Source organism: Gorilla gorilla, chromosome 1, assembly GCF_029281585.2.
Source record: "Gorilla gorilla gorilla isolate KB3781 chromosome 1, NHGRI_mGorGor1-v2.1_pri, whole genome shotgun sequence".
Taxonomy (NCBI): domain Eukaryota; kingdom Metazoa; phylum Chordata; class Mammalia; order Primates; family Hominidae; genus Gorilla; species Gorilla gorilla.
In genome coordinates, this window is record NC_073224.2 from 194,873,676 (window position 1) to 194,889,118 (window position 15,443).

General features: G+C 42.7%; 1 protein-coding gene across 3 annotated transcripts in view; it reads left to right on the plus strand.

Annotated features, from left to right (window-relative positions):
• Positions 1–15,443, plus strand: part of ZSWIM5 (zinc finger SWIM-type containing 5) — a 189,892-nt gene that overhangs the window by 143,829 nt on the left and 30,620 nt on the right. For all 3 annotated transcript variants that reach the window (XM_019017414.4, XM_063699338.1, XM_055347357.2), the window contains exons 3-5: positions 2,835–2,983; positions 4,323–4,473; positions 12,142–12,321. In XM_019017414.4, coding sequence (XP_018872959.3) covers positions 2,835–2,983; positions 4,323–4,473; positions 12,142–12,321 — 480 coding nt within the window. The remainder of the gene's footprint in view (positions 1–2,834; positions 2,984–4,322; positions 4,474–12,141; positions 12,322–15,443) is intronic.

The window sequence follows — 15,443 nt, forward strand, 5'->3', positions numbered from 1 at the left end:
CCAAATACCACATGTTCTCACTTATAAGTGGGAGCTAAGCATTGGTTACACATGGTCATAAAGATGGGGACAGTAGACACTGGGAACTACTCGAGAGGAGAGAAAAGGAAGAGACAAGATCTGAAAAAGTACCTATTGGGTACTATGCTCACTACCTGGGTGATGGGATCATTTTTACCCCAAACCTCAGCATCACACAGTATACCCATGTAACAAACCTGTACATATATCCCCTGAATCTAAAATAAGCGTTGAAATTATTTTTTTAAAAACTCGGCCAGGTATGGTGGGTTATGCCTGTAATAACACTTTGGGAGGCTGAGGTGGGAGGATCTCTTGAGCCCAGGAGTTCGAGACCAGCCTGGGCAATATAGCAAGACCCTATCTCTACAAAAAAAATTTAAAAATAAATTAGTTGGGCATAGTGGTGCATGTCTTTAGTCCCAGCTACTTGGGAAGCTAAGGTGGTAGGATCACTTGAGCGCAGGAGGTTGAGGATGCAGTGAGCCGTGATTGCACCACTACACTCCAGCCTGGGCAACAGAATGAGACCCTGTCTAAAACAAACAACAAAAAACTATGTTTAGGATAAGACATTTGAAGAAAAGTAGCATAGAATAGATACAATAAAGTGGCAGATCATATGTGTTAATTTGTATTTGTGGAATGAGTGAATATGTGAGCCCTCCTAATTCCCTAGAGAATAAGATATACTACAAAAAAGCATAGCAAAGGAGTAGCTTTGTTGTGCTGACCTAAATTTTATTTAAGCAGAGTTCTGACATAGGGAGACGAGGGGTAAGGCAAACTGATTAAACATGACATGAATTTGTAACCTATGGCATGACCACACCTATAGAGTATTGATTTATGGACTATTGTCACTTGGAGGTAGGTTTCTAAAAACTTGTCACAGAATAAGTTTTAGTAATCTATTGCACTACATGGTGACCACAGTTAATAATAATGTTGTCATTTTTGTTGTTTTTTGAGACAGGGTCTCACTCTGTTGCCCAGGCGGGAGTGCAGTGGCACAATCTCGGCTCACTGCAACGTTCACCTCCCAGGTTCAAGCAATTCTCGTGCCTCAGTCTCCCAGGTAGCTGGGATTACAGGCATACACCACTACACCCAGCTAATTTTTGTACTTTTGGTAGAGGATGGTTTTGCCATGTTGGTCAGGCTAGTCTCAAACTCCTGGCCTCAAGTGATCCACCTGCCTCAGCCTCCCAAAGTGCTGGGAGTACAGGCATGAGCCACTGCACCCAACCAATAATGTATATTTCAAAAGTACTAAAATAGATTTTTAACATTCTTACCACATCAAAAAAAAAAAAAGACAAACTGGTGAGGTGATGGGTATGTTAATTGGCTTGATCAAATCTTCCTATAATGTATACATATGTCAGGCTGGGTGGGCATGGTGGCTCACACCTGTAATCCCAGCACTTTGGGAGGCCAAAGCAGGCAGATCACTTGAGGCCAGGAGTTTGAGACCAGCCTGGCCAACATGGCGATGCCCCATCTCTGCCAAAAATACAAAAATTAGCCAGGCATGGTGGCACATGCCTGAAATCCCAGCTACTTGGGAGGCTGAGGCACAAAAATCACTTGAACCCGGGAGGTGGAGGTTACGGTGAGCCGAGATCATGCCACTGCACTCCAACCTAGATGACAGAGTGAGACTCTGTCTCAAAAAAAAAAAAAAAGTATGCATAGATTAAAACATTACATTGTACCCCGTATATACACACAATTATTATCTGTCAGTTAAAATTTTTTAAAAAACAAATTGTTACAGCACTCTGTCTATAAGAGAGTGAAAGATGATTCAGTTTTCATTTCACAGACATTTTCAGAGTGCTTGTCACATTATCAGCACTATGCTATAGGTGATACAGCTTTGGATTCAACTGGGGATTCAACTGTGAGTAAGGAGTTAACAGACTACTAGGAGAGAGGGATGTGTAAATAACTATAACTATGTTTTAAGTGGTTTTGTCAAGGTGAGCCCAATATGAAAATATATTTTATATAAATTTATAAAATCATATCACCCTGTATGAAACTCTACTTATGCTTTAGGGGACAATTTTCTAGTGAACTTTAAAAAACAATTTTTTTGCCCTGTAATCCCAGTACTTTGGGAGACTGAGTTGGGAGGATTGCTTGAGCCCAGGAGTTTGAGACCAGCCTGGGCAACATGGCAAAACCCTGTCTCTACAAAAAATTGTTTTAAAATAGTTGGGCGTGGTGGCCCTCTCCTGTGGTGCCACCTAATTGGGAGGCTGAGGTGGAAGGATCGATGGAGCCTGGGAGGTCGAGGCTGCAATGAACTATGATCACGCTACTGCACTCCAGCAGCCTGGGTGACAGAGTGAGACCCTGTCTCAAACAAACAAAAAGAACTTTTCATGTTCAAAGAATGTATTTTTATTTTAAAATAATGTGTGCCTAGTAAGGCATATTTGAACTTCATAGAAAAGCAAAAAGAAGAAACAAAATGTCACTCTCCTGGGGAAAAAAATGCACAATTTGCATATTGTATATCTCTTCTAACCTTTTTTCCCCTACAGTGGTATCTGTAGATCTTAGATGAAGCTATAACTGAGACTTAAGTGAACATGCAAGTAGCATTAGATCTTTTAATTTAGGCTTTTTGAAAAATTAATTTTATGTATTTATTTATTTTGTTTAGGACTATACAGTTGACAAAACCCATATTAAAGCAGAATGACCCATCTCTGTTTGAATATGCTCACAAAGTGCCCCTCCAGCTGAATGTGTAGCATGTGAACTCAGATGATTCATTTCACTGTTCCCATTCTTCATAGGTGCCCCTGACCCCACAGCTGGGGCCAGCATTGACGATGAGAACTGTTGGCATTTGGATGAAGAACAGGTGAAAGAACAAGTGAAGCTTTTTCTCTCCCAGGGCGGTTACTGTGGCTCTGGAAAGCAACTCAACTCAATGTTTGCCAAGGTAAGATATGAAAAGGTGTTTTTCTTTTGTTGTTGACAAAAGAAGCTTAAGTTAGACTGGGCACACCACACTTCAGGCTTCATGCATTGTACCTAGCTCACTTGACATAGCTGAACTGAATACTTGAAATCTAGTGGGAGAGGCTGACCAGACCCGAGCAGGTTGCATCCAAGGAGCCCTCCCACCTCAACCTGGTAGTCCTGTTCCTTCTGCTCTGCTCTCTAAATGCGTTAGTATTGCTGGGGCATTTTAGCAAGGAAACTACCTTCCCTCTGCTTTTAATCCAGTGCTGCCTGATGAAGCCTGAAGACTAGAGTTTCAACATTGTTCCTAAAGACACTTAATATTTTGAAACTAGGGGTTCTCACAGCAGGCTGTTTTTCTTTTCTTTTTTTCCCCCTTAATACCTTCAGTGAGATATAATTCATATACTATACAATTCACCCATTTACAGTGTTAAAATTCAGTTCAGTGGTTTTTAGTATATTCATAGTTATATGCAGCCATCACCACAATCAACTTTAGGACATTTTCATCACCTCAAAAGGAAACCCCATACCCTTACCTATCCCTCCCTTGTCCTCTATGTCTCCCTCCCCCAGCCCTAAGAAACCACTAATCTACTTTCTGTCTCTATAGATTTCCCTATTCTGGACTTTCATATGAATGGAATCATTCATATAGTATGTAGTCTTTTATGATTGGCTTCCTTCACTCAGCATAATGTTTTTAAGATTCATCGGTGTCATAGCATGAATCAGTACTTCATTCCTTTTTATGTCTGAACAATAAATGTGGATTTATTGTTCAAAATGTGGATACCCTACGTTTTATTTATCCATTCATCTGTTAGTGAACATTTGAGTTGTTTCTACCTTTTGGCTATTATGAATAGTGCTGCTATAAACATTCTTGTATAAGGTTCTATGTGGACATATATTTTCATTTCTTTCTTGGAGTGGAATTGATGGGTCATATGGTAACTCTATGCTTAATCATTTGAAGAACTGCCAGTCTGTTTTCCAAGGTGGCTGCATCATTTTACGTTCCTACCAACAGTGTATGATGTGTCAATTTCTTTACATCCTGTCCAACACTTGTTATCTGACTTTTTAATTCTAGCCATCCTAGTGGGTGTGAAGTGGTATCTCATTGTGAACATCAGGCTTTCTTGGTACATGCAGAGATCTTGCTTACAGAACAAGACGCCTTCTTTCTGGCTCTTTTGGATATGGTGTACTCAGATACTTCATCTTCACTTCCCCCTCCCCCACTTCCTTCTCCTCCTACTTTTTTGTGATGCACAATCACCAATCCCTTGCCACTTCTTATGTGTCAGGTTCGAGAAATGCTGCGGATGAGAGATTCCAATGGAGCAAGGATGCTGACACTAATAACTGAGCAGTTTATGGCTGACCCACGACTCACACTCTGGAGGCAGCAAGGAACAAACATGACAGACAAGTGCAGGCAGCTCTGGGATGAGCTAGGTAAGTTCCCATCGTTCAGAGAAGTGCTTTGTTCTACCATCTTGCCCTGTGGCAACAGTGTTTATGAACCCTTGCCATCAATCGTTGCATGGATCTTGCTAAGTCCAGCTGGTAGAAGACTTAGGTTCTACAGAGGCCACCCAGAGTAACACTGAACTCACTTTTGTTGCTTCCACAGCATTGTGCTTTGCTATTGACATCAAGCATTCTGTTCCAGATGTTAACACGTGGAAACCTTTGTTGAGAGAAAACCTCTTTGCTTGGCTTCTGTTTCATGGCAGTAACCTGACTCTCCAAATACTTATCAGCCTCACTTTTGTTGCTTTTCCCGAGTCTGCTGTTCTGTATCACTCCCAGCCAGACCTTTAAGACGTAGGGCAGTTTCCAATACTTGGACTTAACCTTCTATTCTTCCTTCTCTATATTCCCTTGATAACTTTTTTTAAAATATCATAGCTTCAGAGCTTACTTATATGGTCATTTCACCTTGATCTTCTTTCTACTCATCTGAGTTATAGTACCACATGAGTAGATGTCCACTGACCATTTCCAATGAGAAATCAAAAATGAACTTGGGCTTTCTCCTACAAAAAAAGGCTCTTGTGACTGGCATTGGCACCATCATTCCTTACTTTACCAAACTTATTGCTAAGCACTCATTTTTCTTTCATTCCCTACATCCAGTGACCAACTTTATTTGATTTCTCAACCTTTAAAATGCAATGTAGTGTCCATTCCCCCTTGAAACTTTTAGATTAGATTAGAACTGTGACCTTCTAATGGCCTCACTGTTCTAGGTTCTCCCTCATCAAGGCAGTCCTCTGTGGCCATCATTTCTCTTTAGCATTCCCTTGCTCTAAGACCAGTTTTGCAATGCTAATACTTCTTGCCCTGCTTTCAGAATCTTCCATACCCTGAATTCAGGGTCACACACTAGTAAGTTTTGGCTCTAACACTGGAAGCCCAATCTGTCTGACTTTAAATCAAATATCCCTCTGTAACATCTCCCTCAATTCTATCTTAAGTCCTTATATTTTTTCAAAGTGCATGTTCCTTAAGAACTTGAAGTTAGCCTTGGGAGAGTCAGTTTCATCTGAGGCCTGAATGTCTTAATTTCTGAACCAGTCACAGGATTGTGCTGTGGACTTGGGCTTTACCTCTGGGACAAAGGTAGTTGGGAGGAAGTAAGTAGAGATGGCTCCTGGTGCTTTTAAAACTCTTGTTATATACTTGGGTTCATTATGAAAAACTCTTGCTTCTGGCATTTTCATATCTAACAAATTACTGTACCTACCATCCAAGAAACCCTCAGCATTCTGCTAAGACGGTGGTTCTCAAACCTTTCAGAATCACCTGGAGTACTTGTTTAAACAGATCACTAGGCCCTATCCCGAGTTTCTGAATCAGTAGGTTTGGAGTGGAGCCTGAGAATTTGCATTTCAAACAAATTCCCAGGGGACGCTGATGCTGCTGATCCAGAGACCACACTTTGAGAACCACTGCACTTAGAGAAGTCTTGTTAGGTTAGACACTAGAACACAGTGCATTCATGCTTCCCCTAACTATTCTAAGGGTTCCCCTAGCTATTCTTAGGGCTCCTTACAGATCACAAGGCCTATACACCTATGGAGAACCTAGGCAGGGTTTGTAGGAACTACAAATGTAGAGAGAAATGGCTCACTACTTTCCATTTCTGAACTAGAGAAAATGGGACCGATCACACATGAAGTTTCATCATCTCCCCACCTACAAATCTACTAATGCTTTCTATGTCTCTACTCATATGGTTTGCCTTCTCCTCCATTAAAATCCATAAAGTATCTCTGCTGTCATGAAAGGCCAACCCTTACATGTTTGCTCTGGGTTCTGTTCTATCTCCTTTTCTCAAGAATGTTGCTCCTACAATTATTTCTTTGCTTGGGTATTATTAACTTTTTTCTCTCTACGGGATCATTTCCATCAGCATACAAATATGCTCTAATATCTTTTTTTTTTTTTGAGACAGAGTCTCACTCTGTCACCCAGGATGAAGTGCAGTGGCGCAGTCTTGGCAGTGGCGTAGTCTTGGCTCACTGCAACCTCTGCCTCCTGGGTTCAAGCAATTCTTCTGCCTCAGCCCCCTGAGTAGCTGGGACTACAGGCATGCACCACCATGGCCCAGCTAATTTTTGTATTTTTAGTAGAGATGGGGTTTCACCATGTTGGCCAGGCTGGTCTCGAACTCCTGACCTCAGGTGATCCACCCACCTCAGCCTCCCAAAGTGTTGAGATTACAGGCGTGAGTCACCGTGCCTCGCCTGCCCTAATATCTTTGATCTCAAATTTTAAAAAATACTCCTTTGATATTCCAACTGTCCTCACCAACTATTAACCCATTTCTCTTCTCCCCTTTGAAATAACACTTCTTTAAAAAATTATCTGTGGTCACTCTTTCCATTTGCTCCCCTCCATTCTTTCTTGAGCCCACTCCAGTTGGGTTTCCATTGCCCATTGCTGCCAGTCTCCTGAAGTAGCTGTTGTCGAAATCACAAATAATTTCCATATTGCTAAATACAACAGTCACTTCTCTGTTCTGATCTTACTTCAAAACTCTTAGCGGTTTTCAGTAAACTTGACTATACTCTTTTATTTTTCCTTCCTTTTGTAGCGACAGGGTCTCGCTATGTTGCCCAGGCTGGTCTTGAACTCCTAGCCTCAAGCAATTCTACCGCCTCCATCTCCCAAAGTGCTGGGATTACAGGCACGAGCTACATGCCCATACTCTTTTTGAAACACTCTTCTCTTGGTTTCCATAACTGCATACCCACTGGGTTTCCCCACTGTGTTCCTGGTGACTTTCACTCAGTCTCCTTTGCAGACTTCTCTGCCTTTCCTCAGCCCTTCTAAATATTGAGTGCCCCCCAGCATCCACTTTCCTGTTTACGTTCTCTACCTAAATGATTATATATTCAGTCCCGTGGCTTTAAATACTATCCAGATGCAGATAAATCACAAATGTATGTCTCTAGCCCTGATCTTTCCCCTGAGCTCCAGGCTGTGTCCAGCTGCCCATCACTTCTAAGAAACATCTCAAAGTTAATACAGACATCACAGAACTCTTAATTTTCCTGCCAAAGCCTTATTTTCCCCTTGTTGTCGCCATCTCAATATATAGCATCAAGATGTATTATCTTGTTGCTCAATGGCCAGGCACGGTGTCTCACGCCTGTAATCCTAGCACTTTGGGAGGACAAGGCAGGCAGATCACCTGAGATCAGGAGTTCAAGACAAGCCTGGCCAACATGGTGAAACCCTGTCTCTACTAAAAATACAAAAAACTGGCCGGGTGCAGTGGCTCACGCCTGTAATCCCAGCACTTTGGGAGGCCGAGGCTGGCAGATCACGAGGTCAGGAGATTGAGACCATCCTGGCTGACACGGTGAAACCCCATCTCTACTAAAAATACAAAAAATTAGCCAGGCGTGGTGGTGGGCGCCTGTAGTCCCAGCTACTCGGGAGGCTGAGGCAGGAGAATGGCATGAACCCAGGAGGCGGAGCTTGCAGTGAGCCAAGACCGTGCCGCTGCACTCCAGCCTGGGCGACACAATGAGACTCCATCTTAAAAAAAATACAAAAAATTAACCTGGCATGGTGGCAGGTGCCTGTAATGCCAGTTACTTAGGAGGCTGAGGCAGGAAAATCACTTGAACCTGGGAGGCAGACATTGCAGTGAGCTGAGATCATGCCACTGCACTCCAGCCTCAGTGACAGAGCGAGACTCCATCGTTGCTTAAGAAGAAAATTTAAGGGTTATCCTTGATTCCTCATTTTCTTTTACATCCAAACCAAGACCTGTTGACCCTCAGAGTTAGAGGACTGAATGAGATAAAGTGCTTAACACCTTAATCCCTAGCTGATGAAAAGAAATCAGTGATAGCTATTATTTTATTATTATATTTAATATTTAATAATTACGTAAAATTTTAATTTCCATAGTAGCTACCTTTGCTTTGAGTTTTTGACACTTTTAAAATTTTTTGTTGTTGTTTTTTGAGAAAGAGTCTCACTCTGTTGCCCAGTCTGGAGTGCAGTGGTGCGATCTCAGCTCACTGCAACCTCTGCCTCCTGGGTTCACTCAATTCTTCTGCCTCAGCCTCCCAAGTAGCTGAGACTACAGGCACGCACCACCACGCCCAGCTAATTTTTCTACTTTTGTAGAGACAGGGTTTCACCATGTTGGCTAGGCTGGTCTCAAACTCCTGACCTCAAGTGATCCACCTGCCTCGGCCTCCCAAAGTGCTGGGACCATAGACATGAGCCACCACGCCCAGGCCAAATTTATTTTTATTGATTTACTTTGAGACAGGATCTCACTGTCCCCTAGGCTGGAATACAGTGGTGTGATCATAACTCACTGCAACTCAAACTCCTGGGATCAAGAAATACTTCCACCTCAGCCTCCCAAGTAGCTGGGATTACAGGCAGAGGCTATCACACTCAGCCAATTCTAATTTTTTGTAGAGGTAGGGTCTCACTATGTTGCCCAGGCTGATCTCAAACTCCTGGCCTTGTGTTCCTTCACCTCAGCCTCCCCAAGCACTGGTATTACAAGCATGAGACACTGTACCAAGCCAACACTTTTTTTTAAGTTGTAGGAAAATATGCTTCTGGATACTGATAACAGTCTTGTGAGTGATGTTTTATACAGGCAACTAGTAGGATTTTTTGCTTTGTCTCTTTCTCAGGGTTGTAACTGTATTGAAAGAAATTTATAAGGATGTAATTAATAAGACAGAAAACTCATTTGTAACTTATAGGTGAAAGTACTTGTGCTCACTTTCTAGGGATCCTTTTTTTTTTTTTTTTGAAACAGAATCTCGCTCTGTCGCCCAGGCTGGAGTGCAGTAGCTCAATCTTGGCTCACTGCAACCTTTGCCTCCTGGACTCAAGAGATTCTCTTGCCTTGGCCACCTGAGTAACTGGGATTATAGGCACACACTATGATGCCTAGCTAATTTTTTGTATTTTTAGTAGAGATGGGGTTTCACCATGTTGGCCAAGCTGGTCTCGAACTCCTGACCTCAAGCAATCCACCCGCCTCCACCTCCCAAAGTGCTGGGATTACAGGAATGAGCCACCACACCCGGCCAGGATCCCCTTCTTAATATCAAAATGCCTAGGAAATTGGAACTCCTCCAGGACTAGAATTAGCACCCTGTTTCTTTACCTCTTAAGCCTCTCATCTCACCCAATCTGTTTTCCATTCCTATTATCCTATTGATTTTGCCATTCCTAAGGTCACCAGAGTTCTTCTGAAGTTGCCAGATTTAGTAGCTTCTTTTTTGGTCCTCTTTTTTACCTGTGAAGATTAAATATGAAAATCTGTTTCTACACTATAGATGAAAAGCCCTCTTAAACTGTAAAATAAATGTTACTATAATTCCCTAAAGAGTCACTGTTGTAAGTATCAGTTCCTTTATTCTTTTTTCTTTTTCTTTTGTTTGAGATGGAGTTTCACTCTTGTTGCTCAGGCTTGAGTGCAATGGTGGGATCTCAGCTCACTGCAACCTCCGCCTCCCAGATTCAACCGATTCTCCTACCACAGCCTCCCAAGTAGCTGGGATTACAGGCATGCACCAACACACCTGGCTAATTTTTTGTATTTTTAGTAGAGACGGGGTTTCTCCATGGCGGTCAGGCTGGTCTTGAACTCCCGACCTCAGGTGATCCGCCCACCTCAGCCTCCCACAGCGCTAGGATTACAGGAGTGAGCCACTGCACCCAACACATAATATAGTTTCTTTTTCATGGTACATTTAAAAAATTGAATTGAAAAAATAGAAATGAGGGTTTTTTTCTTTCTTTTTTTTTTTCCCATCACCCATGCTGGAGTGCAGTGGTGTGATCTCGGCTCACTGTAACTTCCACCTCCTGGGTTCAAATAATCCTCCCACCTCAGCCTCCTGAGTAGCTGGGACCAGGTGGGTGCATACCACCATGCCCAGCTAATTTTTTGTATTTTTGGGAGAGACAGGGTTTCACCATGTTGCCCAGGCTGGGCTCAAACTCCTGAGCTCAAGTGATCTGCCCTCCTCGGCCTGCCAAAGTGCTGGGATTATAAGTGTGAGCCACAGCACCCAGCCAGAAATTAATTTTCATCTTCAATTAATATCTGAAATTGAGGCTAAGATGGCTTTTCAAAACATTCCTATTTGGCTTTGAGAGGCTTTGAAATAGTGTCCAAATGTACTTCTATCCATGGATGTAACTACATCCTAAAGGATGTTTATATTAAGACACACTGCAGCCAGGCGTGGCAGCTCACGCCTGTAATCCCAGCACTTTGGGAGGCCAAGGCGTGTGGATCACCTGAGGTCAGGAGTTCTTTTTTTTTTTTTTTTTTTGAGACAGAGTCTTGCTTTGTCGCCCAGGCTGGAGTGCAGTGGCGCGATCTCGGCTCACTGCAAGTTCCACCTCCCGGGTTCACGCCATTCTCCTGCCTCAGCCTCCCGAGTAGCTGGGACTACAGGCGCCCACTACCACGCCCGGCTAATTTTTTTTTGTATTTTTAGTAGAGACGGGGTTTCACCGTGTTAGCCAGGCTGGTCTCGATCTCCTGACCTCGTGATCCGCCCGCCTCGGCCTCCCAAAGTGCTGGGATTACAGGCGTGAGCCACCGCGCCCGGCCTGAGGTCAGGAGTTCTAAACAAACCTAGCCGACATGGTGAAACCTCATCTCTACTAAAAATACAAAAATTAGCCGGGCATGGTGGCGGGTGCCTGTAATCCCAGCTACTGGGGGTCGTGGGGAGAGGAGCTGAGGCCGGAGAATTGCTTGAACTCAGGAGGTGGAGGTTGCAGCAGTGAGCCAAGATCGCCCCATCGCTCTCCAGCTTGGGGGACAAGAGCGAGACTTTGTCTCAAAAAAAAAAAAAAAAAAATCCCAAGAAAGTAATGGTTTTAAGGCATCACAAGTTATCAGCAGTTTGAAAATCCAAGTCCAAATAAGTTATTTTTCTTGGATAAGCAAATACTAAGATTCTACTATGTGCTAGGTAATATGCTAGACCCTTTACAAAGGTTATCTCATTAAATTCTCACAATATCCCTACAAAGTAGGTATTTTTATGATCTCAGTTTTACAATTGAATGATTTGATGAAGCTCAGGAAGTTCAGCTAAGCAAAAAAATAAAACCTTTTCTGACTTCCTCGCTTCCAACCATGTTCTAGTATTAAATGCCCTTCCTCTATGCTGCTTTCATACCCTGAACATATCTTTATTTTAATACTTATCATATTCAAATGGAATTATGTTTATTTATCTGTCTCCCTCACTAGACAGTTCCTCAAGGGTAGGAACAGTGTCTGTTTTATTCACCAGCACAGAGCCTTAACATAGGAGGCTCTTAATAAATATTTATTACACTGCAGATTTGAGCTCAGAGTTCAAGCCTAAATCTGTCTTTATATCACAGGCACACAGATTCAAATAAGATAGTCACTCTACTTTAAGGAAGTGTTGGGAAGGAAAAACAAGCCAGTTCTGAAAATCTTAGCAAATTTTTTATATTAAGAAAAGTTAATGCTTTGGAAACTTTCTCTACCATCTAAAAATGAAACTGAAACATTAAGGCTTACACACACATCAAAGGAGAGATGTTAAGAATATGGGTTGCTTTATTTTCCAGGGGCTTTATGGGTGTGCATAATTTTAAATCCACACTGCAAACTGGAGGAGAAATCCTGCTGGCTGCAGCAGCTGCAGAAGTGGAGTGACCTGGATGTCTGTCCCCTGGAGGATGGAAACTATGGACATGAGCTGCCCAACATCACCAATGCACTTCCCCAGAGTGCCATTCACAGCCCAGGTGAGCCAAGTGTCCTTTTAGGCTCTTTGTACCTAGAACTTCAAAAGGTGGGAGGGTAAACCCTAGAACAATGGTAACTGGATAGCCTTTTAGCTGTCAGAATTGCCATTCTAAATAAGAAAAGCCTGTGTTTTTATTCATCTCGAAATGCTGAACCTTAAGTAAGGATAAGCTTTTATCTTTGACATTGAGTTGCTGTCCTTTTCCACATCTAGAGTGTCCTTACAGTGCCCAGCATAATGTCCTAGAGCCTCTGCGTGACTCCTGGTCTACTCTTCTGGTTCTTCATGTCTAATGTATTAAATATCTTGGCTTCAGTTGGGGTTGGTTTTAGCTGAGACCTAACTTAGGGGAGGAACAAAAGACCTGTAAGAAGCAATTTTAAAAAGTGTCCTGACCATAGCTTTTCTTACTTCTGTTTTCCTCAAATTTTTATACAGCAAATAGCTGGGTGGGATCATCCTCCCATATTATTGGTAGGATTCCTGCCCCATTTTAAGACACATCCAGTACAGTGATACCATACCCTCCACGCTTTGAGCCCACTCGCCTACAGACATCACTTGACATCAGCATTCGTATCAGTTTTAGTTCAACTAATTCAGTCTATTTGATGTTGTCAATTGATTATTCTTTAGCCTATTGAGAGCCTTTATTGGTAGAAGATTTTATCAGACACTGATTTTACAATTGGTTCCTTTTATTTTATTTTATTTGGAGACAAGGTCTCACTCTATCCCCCAGGCTGGAGTGCAGTGGCGCGATCTTGGCTCACTGCAACCTCTGCCTCCAGGGTTCAAGCAATTCTCATGCCTCAGCCTCCCAAGTAGCTGGGATTGCAGGTGTGAGAGCCACCACGCCCGGCTAATTTTTGTATTTTTAGTAGAGACGGGGTTTTGCCATGTTGGCCAGCCTGGTCTTGAACTCCTGACCCCAGGTGATCCACCCACCGTCAGCCTCTCAAAATGCTGGGATTACAGGCATGAGCCACTGCGCCTGGCAGTTCCTTTTATTTCAAATAACTCTATTGGTATTTTCAGTCTCAAGGAGGAAATCACAAAAATTTTTGTTTTTGTTTGGTCTTATTCTGTACCATAATTAGTTGTCAGTATATTTAAGACAACTAAGGTAATGAAAGAGGTAAAGGCTACAATTTTGCCACTTCTTTACCCTTTCCTGGCACTCATCTAGCTTCCACAACACAGGAAGCCATCTCTTTGATAGTGGCTTTGGATAGCATAGAGAGGGTCAAATGCATACAAACACATGCTTTGTTCTGTTGCCCAGGCTGGAGTGCAGTACTGCGGTCTCGGCTCACTGCAACCTCTGCCTCCCAGGTTCAAGCAATTCTGCTGCCTCAGCTTCCCGAGTAGTTAGGACTACAGGAGTGGGCCACTACACCTGGCTAATTTTTGTATATTTAGTAGATACAGGGTTTCACCATATTGGCCAGGCTGGTGTCAAACTCCTCAAGTGATCTGCCCGTCTTGGCCTCCCAAAGTGCTAGTATTACAAGCATGAGCCACCGCGACCAGCCTGGTCTGGCAGTTTCTTCCTTGTCATAATATATTGGTTCTTTGTTGTTGTTAGTTCTCCTTTGAAGATGTTGCTTCTTCTAAAGCCTTCTCAGATTGATATCAATGACATCAATCAGGATGTGATTGATACCTCTCTCACATCCCTTTACCTTTGGGGCTGGAGAAGCAGTTGATTCCTGCCTATTCTTCATAGTCATTTCTACATAATTCTCCTTCCTACCTTCTTAAAATTACCCCAGGTTTAAGTTTCTGCCATCAAACTATACTGTCTGCCACCCTCCTGGTTTTTGTCATCTGTAGATCTCTGGGTCAATCCCTCTCAGTCCTTGAAGATTTTTAGCTATTGGCTTAGTAATACTACTTTCTATCACTATTCTGATCATAATTCTTTTTTTAATTTTTTTTTTTTTTTTTTTGAGACTGGGTCTCACTGTGTCACCCATGCTAGAGTGAAGTGGCGTGATCTCGTCTCACTGCAACTTCTGTCTCCCAGGCTTCAGTGATCCTCCCATCTCAGCCTCCCGAGTAGTTGGGACTACAGGCGCAAGCCACCACTCACAGCCAAATTTTTTTTGTGAGTGTATTTTTTGTAGAGACAGGGTTTTGTCATGTTGCCCAGGCTAGTCTCGAACTCCTGAGCTGAAGCAATCCTCCTGCCTTGGCCTCCCAAAGTGCTGGGATTATAGGCATGAGCCACCATGCTGATTCCTATCATAATTATTGATGACTTCAGTAGCCACATAGATGACTCTTCCAATACCCTGGCCTCTCAATTATTTGATCTCCTCTTTTCCAGTAGTCTCATCCTCTACCATAACTTAGCCATTCAACCCCAAAATCATACCCTAAACCTTGACATTACCAAAAACTACACCCTCTTCATAATCTCAATTTCATGCATCACCAGTTACCACCATCAATCTTGCTAGCTTCTTTTCTTTAGTATCCCAGTTTCAATAATTCTTTGACCCACTAGGAATTTTTGTCTTACTGTGTAAGACAAAATGTGTTTTCACTCTGATAGCCTCATTTTCCTCCTCATCCACGTTAGAGTCCTTGGTAACTCATTACAATCACTCCTTTGCATACACACTTAACTCCCTCTTTCTCTTTGATACACTGATGGAAAAACTCTAAACTTAGTTCATTCCAGCTCTAATTACTTGGTACACTTGCACAGCTGAATATGGCTGGAGAGAAACAACCATGCCGGGCACAGTGGTTCCTGCCTATAATCCCAGTACTTTGGGAGACCAAGACTGGCAGAACCCTTGAACTTAGGAGTTCAAGACCAGCCTGGGCAACATGGTGAAATCCTGTCTCTACAAAAAATACAAAAATTAGCCAGGTATGGTGGATTGCTTGAGCCCAGGAGGTCAAGGCTTCAATGAGCCACGGTCATGCCACTGCACTCCAGCCTGGGCAACAAAATGAGACCCTGTCTCAAAAAAAAAAAAAAGAAAAGAAAAGAAAGAAAGAAACAACCATAATAACTGGTCTTATTTTAAGTTTATGACCACTCATTTCAAGTGGGTCCTCAGTACTTTCTAGACATCTAGTACATTTCCCTAGTCTGTGCCATCT